Source organism: Gavialis gangeticus, unplaced genomic scaffold (assembly GCF_001723915.1).
Source record: "Gavialis gangeticus isolate Ggan-Ray unplaced genomic scaffold, GavGan_comp1, whole genome shotgun sequence".
Lineage (NCBI taxonomy): Eukaryota > Metazoa > Chordata > Crocodylia > Gavialidae > Gavialis > Gavialis gangeticus.
In genome coordinates, this window is record NW_017729013.1 from 7,179,548 (window position 1) to 7,190,326 (window position 10,779).

Consider the following 10,779-nt stretch of genomic DNA (forward strand, 5'->3'; position numbering starts at 1 on the left):
TTGTATTTAACACTGAAAATTGCAAGGTTCTCCACCTTGGGAACAAAAACTTGCAGCATGATTATAGGCTCAGCAGTGCTACGCCGGCTAGCACTTTGGACAAAAGGGACTTGAGGGTCATGATTGACCACAATATAAACATGAGCCTTCAATGTGATGCTGCTGCTAGTAAAGTGAGCAAAATACTGGCTTGCATCCATAGATACTTCTCAAGCAAATCCTGGGACGTCATTCTCCCCTTGTACTCAGCCTTGGTGAGGCTGCAGCTGGAGTAGTGTGTCCAGTTTTGGGCTCCACAATTCAAAAAGGATGTGAAAAAGCTTGAGAGAGTGCAGAGGAGAGCCATGTGCATGATCAGAGGTCAGGAAAACAGACCTTATGATGAGAGGTTGAGAGCCATGGGGCTATTCAGCCTGGAAAAGCACAGCCCTGGGGGTGATCTGACGGCCACTTATAAGTTTATCAGGGGTGCTCATCAGGATTGGGGGGAACATCTGTTCACCAGAGTGCCCCAAGGGATGACAAGATTGAATGGTCACAAACTCTGCTGCAACCAATTCAGGCTGGACATAAGGAAGAACTTCTTTACTGTCTGAGCCCCCAAGGTTTGGAATAGACTGCCACTGGAGGTGGTTCAAGCACCCACTTTGAACGCCTTCAAGACACATTTGGATGTTTATCTTGCTGGGATCCTATGATCCCTGCTGACTTTCTGCCCCTGGGGTAGGGGGCTGGACTCGATGATCTTTCTGGGTCCCTTCCAACCTGAATGTCTATGAAATCTATGAATCAGGTGCTTGGCATTCCAGCTGCATCTAGTGGCTTCCACAGTCACCCTGAAGCAAGTGGCATCCCTGTGGTCAGTACACTGGAAGTGCACCTCTGGTGGCAAAGTATATACACCAGGTGCCTGGCAGGTGCTATATTTGGCTGCATGGGACCAGCACGTCATGACTGGAGGACAGTTGTAAGGCACTTTGCTGGAAAGCATGCGCCTTTGGTTTTATGCAGTCACAATTCATAGGTGCAGGTCACAGCCTGCTTTGGAATGGGTCTGGCCTGCCAGCACCACCCTCCCTCCCAGGAGAGAGGCAGTGTCATGCATCCCACAGTCACAAAGTGAGGTGCACATACACACAGGATGATGGTCAGGGTGGAGTTTGCTAGGAATTCTCATCGGGAGTTGGGGAATAAAGAGCATTTTCTTCTTACTTCACAGCCACACAATCCAGCTAAAAAAACATGACTGTTCAGGCCTGGTTCAGTTTCCTGCCTACTGGTCACATCTTCCACTGCCTGTGCAAAAGAGGCAGGTGAGGCTTTGGGAGATGACAGTATCACATGGAGTGCCCCAGGGGTCAATCTTGGGGCTGATTTTGTTCAGTAGGTTCATCAGTGACTTGGAAGATGGGATGGAGTTCACCCTCAGCAAGTTTGCAAATGACCCCAGGCTGGGCAGATAGATAGACCCCAGGTTGGTAGTAGATACATTGGAGGGTAGGCCTAGGTTTCAGAGTGACCTAGATAAATTTGAGGATTGGACCAAAAGAAATCTCATGAGGTTTAACAAGGACAATTGCAAAGTCCTGCACTTAGGATAGAACAATCCCATGCACCAGTACAGTCTGGGGGCTGACTGGCTGGACAGAAGCTCTGTAGAAAAAGACCTGGGGGTTACAGTGGACAATAAGCTGAATAGAAGCCTACAGTGTGCCCTTGTTGCCAAGAAGGCTAACGACATCCTGGGCTGCAGTAGCAGGAGTGTTGAGAACAGATCTAGGGAAATGATTCTTACTCTGTGTTTGGCATTGGTGTGGCCACATCTGGAGTACTGGGTCCAGTTTTGGGCCCCCACTACCGAAAGAATGTGGACAAGCTGGGGGGAGTCCAGTGGAGGGCACCGAAAATGGTTAGGGGCTGGGGCACATGACTTGTGAGGAAAGACTGAGGGAACGGGGCTTATTTAGTCTGCAGAAGAGAAGACCAAGGGAGGGCAGTCATCAGCTTCCTGAAGCAGGGTACCAAAGAGGATGGAGCTGGACTGCTCTCAGTGGTAGCAGATGACAGAATAAGGAGCAACGGTGTTAAGTTGTAGCAAGGGAAGTTTAGGTTAGATATTAGGAAAACCCCTTTCACTAGGAGGTAAAGCACTGGAACAGGCTACCCAGAGAGGTTTTGTGGACTTCCCATCCTTGGAGGTTTTCAAGACCTGGCTGGACAAAGCCATGGCTGGGATGATCTGATTGGGGTTTGTCCTGCATTGAGCAAGGGGTTGGACTAGATGTGACCTCCTGAAGTTCCTTTGAACCCTGTAGCAGGGCACTAAGGCTCCTGCTACTGAAAAGCAGGAGTAGGGGCTTAGGTGCTGGTTGCTAGGGGCAACCAGGAGGAGCTAAGGGCCGACACCTGGTGAGTCAGGTGACCGGAAGGGGCCGGGCTGACCACTATAAGACCCAGACAAGAGGCTGTGAGTGCTTGCTGTCTCTCTCAACTGGCAGCCAGAAAGAGGGAGCACTGTTTGACCAAGGAAAAGAGCTTGGCCCTGAAAGGGGAATAGGGAAAGGCCCGGATGTACAAGCCACTAGTTATACGGGTGAGAGATGTTGCATGGTTTGGAGAAAGTTTTAGCCAGGAGGCTTAGATTTGTGTTATAGCTGATTGGCTGGTGGTATTGCTTTTCTGGTTGTTGTTACACTGGAGGACCGGGTGAAGCTATTAGGGGTTGGAGGAAGCCTCACAGGGGCTCCATGGTAGCGTGGGGATGCTGGTGCCAGAGAGGGCACAATGTTCAGGGGTGTATCGACCCCAGCCCCAGTGTGGGCAGGTGCGAGATGCTCCAGTGCGGGCAGTTTTGGGACAAGCCAGAGAGCGTCCGTGGGGCGCAGGTGATTTGCGGGACAAGCCAGAGAGCGCCAGCGAGGGCACGGAAAGGGATTGACCAAACAACGTCCTGTAAATCTCCGAGGCTTGGGGCAGGGTACAGGGGTGGTTGGTGTACTCCAGCCTTATGGGCTATGCAGGGCTCCAAGTCACCCAAGACGGAACACAGACTGGGATACATCAGGGCACCGTGTCAGAGAGGACAAAAGGGCAGTGTCCCTTAAACATTAACATCAAAGACGTGGCGAGTGAGATGGTGAGGGTGCTCTGACACGAACTTGGCATGGTAGGGGGAGCTAGGGGAGTTCACGGCCACCCCTAGGACCCCGTGCTGTCACAAACCCTAATATCTATGACTCTATTTTTCATGCCTCATCCTAGCCACATCATCAGCTCCAGTGTGGGTGAGATTTTGGTGCTCTTGCTTTGCTATACAGTCTTCCAGGAAGTGTTCTGAGCCAAGTGACCAGTATGACCAGTTCTTTACACACTTTAGGTATTCCAGTCCACATCCAAGGTCTTCCTGGCACAGAAGTGCTAGGGTTCCCTTGTGCAGCATGGCATATGTGGGTGCTGGTGTCCTTGTGCATATTCCAGAATTTGTTCTTGGCATTTTGTTCTTGTTGTTGAGGGAATAAGCTTTAAGATAGCCCTTTGCTCTAGGAATGCAGTAGTGTTTGGAAGAGTAAATGAGCTTCATTAACAGCAGATCACCAAAATGATAAAGGACTTGGAAGGTAAGTCTTACAAGGAAAGGGTGAGATGGTTAGTTATGTTTAGCTTGAAGAATATGTGATTGCGGGGGACATGACAGCAGTCTTCAAATATTGGAAAGGATGCTAAAAAGAGGGAGAACAACTTTTTTCTCTCTTCCTGCAGAGGTTAACACGTGCAGCAATGGCTTTAAGTTGCAGCTAAGTAGATGTAAGAATAAATTTTCAATAAGGCGATGAAATAGATTTCCCAGGGAAGCTGTGGAATCTCCTTCACTGGAGTTTTTCATGAAGCGGCTGTGTGAACATTGGGCAGGGATAATTTAGGGTAGCTTTCCAGGATTTGCATAGGAGGTTGGATCAGATGATCCTTGAGGTCCTTCTAACCCTGTTATTCTATGGTGCTATGAGCCAGTACTTTGGCCTTGGTGGGTACTGGTGCTGATATCATCTGTGACCCAGAGTGGCCATTTTGGAGCATAATTCATGGACAGCCTGACTGTGGTGTCTCATTTTCACTGAATGCTATTCTTATCACTGGACAGATATTTGGCTGGGGTGATATGGCTGCGGCACTGATTCCTGCCTGGGGCAGGGGGTCAGACCTGATCTATTTAGGTCCCTTCCAGCCCTAAGCACTATGAAACTATAATGTGCTAGGAGCCTAAGGCTGTATTATTTAGTTTGATTGAAACAAAAACAAATATAACTTCGTTGGCTTGAGTTAAAACAAATGCACAAGGATAAATAGGAGCTTCATTGGTAAGTCTTATCTTTCAATTGCCTGTTACTGCTGTTGTTGATGATGCTACCTAGGAAAACACCTAAACACAGGATCTTATTTATTGAGCACTGGAACCAGATTCTCAGTCTAGTGTGCAACTTTTACTCCATAAATGAATGTTGCATGTTCAGGGAGGATGTGCTGTTATTCTTCACGTGCAACAAATCCCTGCTTTAACTCATTCTTTGGTTCCAGAGATAAGCTGGTGTTTCCATGGTCAGCCAGTCCTCACAGACTTTGTGGGGGAATTCACTGATTTATAAAAGCTTGGGATATATCCTAATGCATCTTCATCACAGCTCTAACCACCTAACAGTCTGCTAAAGATATCCTGGAACAATCCCCTCATCTACCACCTGTGTCCCAGTCAAACTCAGGCAGATCTGCTAGGCTTAATCCTAACTCTATCCCTACACTAGTTAATCCCAACACAATCACCTAGTAATTATGTGTTTGTTCTCTCTTCAGGTGGAAGATGAAGAACTGAAGCGGGTAATCTGGTTTACTCAAAAGATTGTGGGTTTATGGGCAACTGAGCACTCCTCACTAGACGATAGCTATTTACACCTCAGAAAGACCCTGTCTTGCACAATTATCAGAAATGGGGGAAGCCAACCTTTGGAACATACACTTAGAAGTGGGATGCATATCAGTCAAAGGCTGAATACACTTCAAAGAGAAAATACACCCATATGTGTCTGGCAGGGCTCAAGTGGGAAGGATATGAAATGCAGAGATGTCTCTCTTTCGAGCAGACTAATAGTTAACTGAAAGAAATAGAATTAGGAGGGTATGTATATTGATGCCCTTCTTGAATATAATAATGAGTAGAGGGAACCCAAACTTGTCAGCTAGATGTGTATTTTTGTAGATGATTTGCTTCCCAGATAGACATACTACCTAAGAATTGTGTAGAGAATATGTAGGGAGATGCTAGTACAGAATTCAAGTGAGATATGTGGCAGGCCAGTAGAGGGCGCTCCTATGTTGAGCCACCCATCTCACTGCGCCCAACCACCTTCCAGGCTCCGAGTGCCTCCCTAGGGGTGCCTCACATCCGGCTGACCCCCTTCCTGGAGCACACTCACTAGCCTGGGGGTAACGTAAGCTGCCACCACCCCGAGAAGGGACTCTCGGCCCTGTGTCCTCGGGGAAACATAGGCCTAATAATCCTATGGGTACTTGACCCAGTACAGGCACTTGGGGCACTTCCCCAAGTTGGGGGCCAAAAAGGAATGTCCCTCTTAGTCCACAGACCTAAGGGGCCTCTTAGGCATAATTTAGACCCCCCCCTCAATAAGTCTCCCACAGTGGTCACAAAGGAGAACTTTATTGATTACAGGGGTAGGGTGAAAATAGGGTACAAGATAGAGCAGTCTCATAGAAATCCCCATAGAGAATATATTCTGAAGGGCCTAAATCTTCAGTCTGCAGATCTCCAGCTGGCCATGAAATTATGGGTAAGACTTCCTGAGGCAGTGGTTACTGCAGACTTATCCATTATGAGATTACTTAGATGTTCCTCCAGAACAGCTGGTGCTGCTTCCTTTAGGGATCCAGCCGTGGAGTGGGGCAGTTCCCATGGCCCTCTGCAAAAGAGGCACATTTTTATCATACCAACTTCTCCTGAACATCAAGGCTTCATGAAGACAATGCAAGGACATACATTGAGGTTCCTCTCCCTGCCACTACCCTCCAAATGAAGTGACAGCAGTGGAGCACTCCTCCCAGAGAAGCTGGGACACAGGTATAGACCCCCTTCTTTCTCTCAGGGGGGTCTGCAAGTGGCAAACCTCTTGGGAACAGTAAATTACACACAGAAATAAGAGGCATTAGGATGAGGACACCAAATCAGAAGTAAATACAGTACTAGTGATACTGGGGGGGTGGGCTGGTAGATGCTAAGGACCAGGACATAGGACAGTTCACTTCCCACATCTGCCTGTAACACCTCCTCCATATTCTGAGTTATCCATTAATGGGTGAGAGGTAGACCAGAAGAGGCAAGAGTTCCCAAGGCTCCCAAGTTTTATTTAGGGACAAATGACCATTGCAGGGTAGGTCTTGGTAGGGACATCTGTGCCATGGATGGGTTAACCATTAGAGAAGATCGTGATGGCATCATTCAGAAGTTTTTACTTGAGAACAGAAGTGCCATAAAGGTGCAGACCAATGGTCTGTCTAGCCCAGTCTCCTATTTCTGATAGTAGCAAGTAGTAGAGGCTTTAGACAGAGCGTATCTGGGTAGGGCATGTCTGGAGTAATCCACACTCTCATACCTTTCCTGGCATAAATCATCATTGGCTTTGGGATGTCAGAGGATATATCCCTGACTTTATTTAGTAGCTTCCAATGAACCTGTTCTCCAGAACTATGTCTAATCAAGAATATAATAGAGTAAATGACATATGAAAACAACTGGAGTATCACTGGATTAAGGCCCCAGCACCAGACGTCTTCCTGTTGTCTCTGCACCCAAGAGTAACACCATAAAAGCCCCAGCGTAAGAGAGGGTGTTGGTTAGAGCTGTAAGGACTTTACCCAGAGAACCTTGTCTGCCCAGTATGAGAGATGCCTTGAAATACAGACTCCAAGATGAAGAAATGGAGGGAAAGCAGGACAGAGTGACAGTCCCAGGAAAAGACGACTTGGCCTTCTGACTGACCAATAAATGGCAATTTGCTTAAGAAGGGCTGCCTGCTTTCTGCACATGCCTTTTTTGCTCTTTGAGTGGTAAAGTACCTCTCCAGGGACTAAGCCAATTGTTCCTCATTGTGGAAATTATGCAGATTGCCAGGCGGTGAAGAAACTGGAAATCGTGGTATCAAAGTTTGAAAAAACATGTATTCATATCCCTAGAAACTACACCTGGAATTGTTTCAAGCAGTTCACAGAGCAACCATGTTAAAGTTGTATAGTCTCAAGAGAGCTCCTCAGGGAAAGCGTAATAAGGTAAACTGCCGCCCAACACTGGATTTTGTGCTCGACTGTCCAGAAATTCCATTGCATGAATAACAAAAGATTTCTTTCTTTATTTAACATGTTAAAAAGGATCCTTAGTCAAGGTTATACATGGACACACTCAGTTTAATAACTCAGTAATACTGGCAGCATTAAAATATACATTTCAACAACAGCTCAGCAAAGCTGACACTTTCTGCTTATCTTTTCCACTTTTCATCATTGTAGAAAGAGAGCCCTACCTTCCCCAGATACTCTTGGGATTCCCCATTTAAAAAGAAAACAATGATATGAGGAAATTACAACTGTGAAATCATGCACAAGTGCAATTAGCATCACATCTAGCCACCTTTGACAGTGAATGACTATTTACTAAGTACATGCTTATAGGTGGATTGAATTAGGGGGGACATTTGCACAAGAGCACAGCAAGATTTCATCTTAACTCAGTGGAGCTATACTAAGATATCTTGAACACTTTGTCGCCATGCTTCTTTGAGATGAGAAAGAGGGTAGTATAAAGAAAAAAAAAGGCTAATAGTAAATAAGATGATTTAAATATAGGGGAACTTTACTTACTACAGGTGAGTTGGTCTGTATTGCACACTATCTTACTGTGGTGGACATATCTACAAGTTACTTATATCTGTGAACACAAAGATAACAGATTGATAATAATGAGAAAAAGATGGATGCTATCTTCCCAGTGAATAATTTCCAGCCAATAAATTTCCTCAGGGATGCTTTGATCTCCTTGTTCCTCATGCTGTAGATGATAGGATTGATCACTGGTGGCAGTATGGCATACAGAACGGCCACCACAAGATCCAGACGTGATGGGGAGTTGAATATGGGGATCGTATATGTAATGATGCCAGTGAAAATAAGCAAGGAGACCACAATAAGGTGAGGAATGCAGGTGAAGAAAGCTTTATGCTGGCCCTGCTTTGAGGGGATTCTCAGTACCACACTGAAGATCTGAACATATGATACAATGATGAAACCAAAACAGATCAAAAATAAACACCCACTAAAGATAACAATCCCAACTTCACTGAGATAGGAGTCAGAGCAGGAGAGCTGGAGCAGCTGGGGAACATCACAGAAAAACTGGTTGATGATATTGGAGTGGCAGAAAGGTAACCGAAAAGTGTTACCAGTGTGCAGTGCAGAGTTGGGAATGGCACTGACCCATGCACTGACTGCCATCTGGACACAAGCCCTCCTGTTCATGATGGTCTCATAGTGCAGTGGTTTGCAGATAGCAATGTATCGATCATAGGCCATGATGGTGAGGAAGGCAAAGTTGGCTGTAATGAAGAAGAAGAAAAGGAAAACTTGGGCAACACATCCAGCATAGGAAATCAACCTGGTATTCCACAGGGAATTGCCCATGGATTTGGGTACAATGACAGAGATGCTTCCCAGGTCTAGAATGGACAAATTCATGAGGAAGAAGTACATGGGAGTGTGAAGGTGGTGGTTGAGGGCTACAGCCATGATAACAAGGAGATTCCCTATCAGAGCTGCCAGGTATGCTGCTAGAAAGATGGTGCAGTGTAAAAGCTGCAGCTCCCGGCTGTCGGAAAATTCCTGGAGGAGGAACTCGGTTACAGTGGTTTGGTTGGACATTGCCTTTTTCAGTCCACTGGGGGATGCCTGTAGAGGAAAGAACAAAGGTAGTGGTCAGGATCAGAAAAATAAAGCTCAAAGGCTCTGATTCTTTTGCCAGAAACATCTCACAAACTCACTTTCGAATACACGTCTGACTCAAAAATCAAAAATCTTTTTGATTGAAATTTTGGTTTTATAATGAACGACTTATTGTCGGGGAAGTGTTTTCTGTTGAAGCACTGAAGGATATTTTGATTTGTATACAAAAATGCACAGCAGTATTATTTAGCAGGCACTATTAGATCATATTATTGCTATCAGGTGGTGTAAAAATCTCCACACCTTTGAAAATAAGCTCCATATTCAGGATCTTTATTACTTGGTGGAACTTCTGTACAGTTCACAGGGCTGAGTCAATTACAGAATGTGTCCCAAAACTAGAGGAAATAGAGGGAAATACAACCTTTACTTTTATAATTGTACAAAAGAGGTCCCAACCCCACTGTGAAAAATGTATTTACAGCTTGTGCAGGAAACTGTAACACTAATATTTCAACATGGCATCCTTCCTTCTTCCGGGGGACTTACCACATAGTACCTCCTAGTATGTAATAAATCCATACCCAACGTCTGCGTACAGATTGACTGCCACCTGGTTGCAAACTAACATATGGTGCTGCATACCAGCTGGATTGTCATCTCTGTGTGAAAAGGGGATACTACTATCTTTCTGTTACTTCTGCTCTGTGGAAACCAAGCTCTGTCACACTGCCACCTGGACCAGAAGCTGAATTTGAGAGGGAGTCTGCCGTGCTACTTCAGTGCTTTGCTCATATATCCACAGCATTTGGATTTGCAGCAACATGGCCAAAAACACGAAATTCCCATCTCACTGATTTCCTTTCTGGCTTTAGCTTCCTATTCTATATATTCAGACTTGAAGCAATCTACTTTTCTGTCCTTTGCGGGTTTTTCTATGAGCTTCTGCTGCATTTGATCCTCCAGTACCAGGATTCTTTATTTGTTCCCAGCTCTCAGCCTATCTAATCTCTCTTGCCTCTGCCACTGTAGTTTTTAGATGACAAAGACACCAATGAGTTGATTCAAGCCTCTTTCTGTCTGCAGATGAATCGGCTGTAGCTGCCTCTGAGACTCCCTGGTATGAGAAAGAAGCTGCAGTAATGTGAGTTATCTGTGTCCCTCTTCCAAGGGCTTGTGGGACTCATTCCCTAGAGCTCTGCATAGCTCAGAAGCAGAGGCCCAGAAGTAAACACACTTGAATTAATAGTTTTTAAAGTGAAGGGGACAATTGTGGATCCGTAGTTTGCCCTACTGTAAGGGTCAGGGCAAAAGATTCACCCAGGGTTCCCTGCTTCTAGTTCTGTGTAATGTGTGGGACAGTCTGACAGGTTCTTAGGCACCGACAGATGCAGACAGATGCTGAGTTGAATTTAGAAAGCTACTTGAGCTGGTTGGCTAGTTTCTTTTGTTTAGGTGATGCTTTCCTAAATCTTTATGCAACTCAGTGAGCGTGTCTAAACAAGATGCTTAATTTTGAATTAGTATAGTTTACTGCAAAGTAAGGATGTACATCTACACTGGAGAAAGCCAGAAGAAAATAGAGGCAAATACAGTAAAAGCTTTGTTATCCAGCACCCATGGGGAATGGAGGGTGCCAGATAACAAAATATGCCAGATAATTGAGCGGCCTGAACAGGAGTCTTTGCCTGTTCATGCTGTCACCTGTCCCACCGTGTCTGGGGTGTCGCCACTCCTGCTACATTGCTACCCCTCCTGCAGGCCCCGTGGGACACGGGGGGGGGGGGG

General features: G+C 45.9%; 2 protein-coding genes across 2 annotated transcripts in view; both read right to left on the reverse strand.

Moving 5' to 3' along the window:
- Nucleotides 1-10,779, reverse strand: part of RABEP1 (rabaptin, RAB GTPase binding effector protein 1) — a 148,592-nt gene that overhangs the window by 53,637 nt on the left and 84,176 nt on the right. The window lies entirely within an intron of this gene.
- LOC109293414 (olfactory receptor 14I1-like) lies at nucleotides 7,975-9,009 on the reverse strand. The gene has a single exon (XM_019511316.1). It carries the CDS (start codon nucleotides 8,968-8,970, stop codon nucleotides 7,975-7,977), a length of 996 nt encoding a protein of 331 aa, XP_019366861.1. The 5' UTR covers nucleotides 8,971-9,009.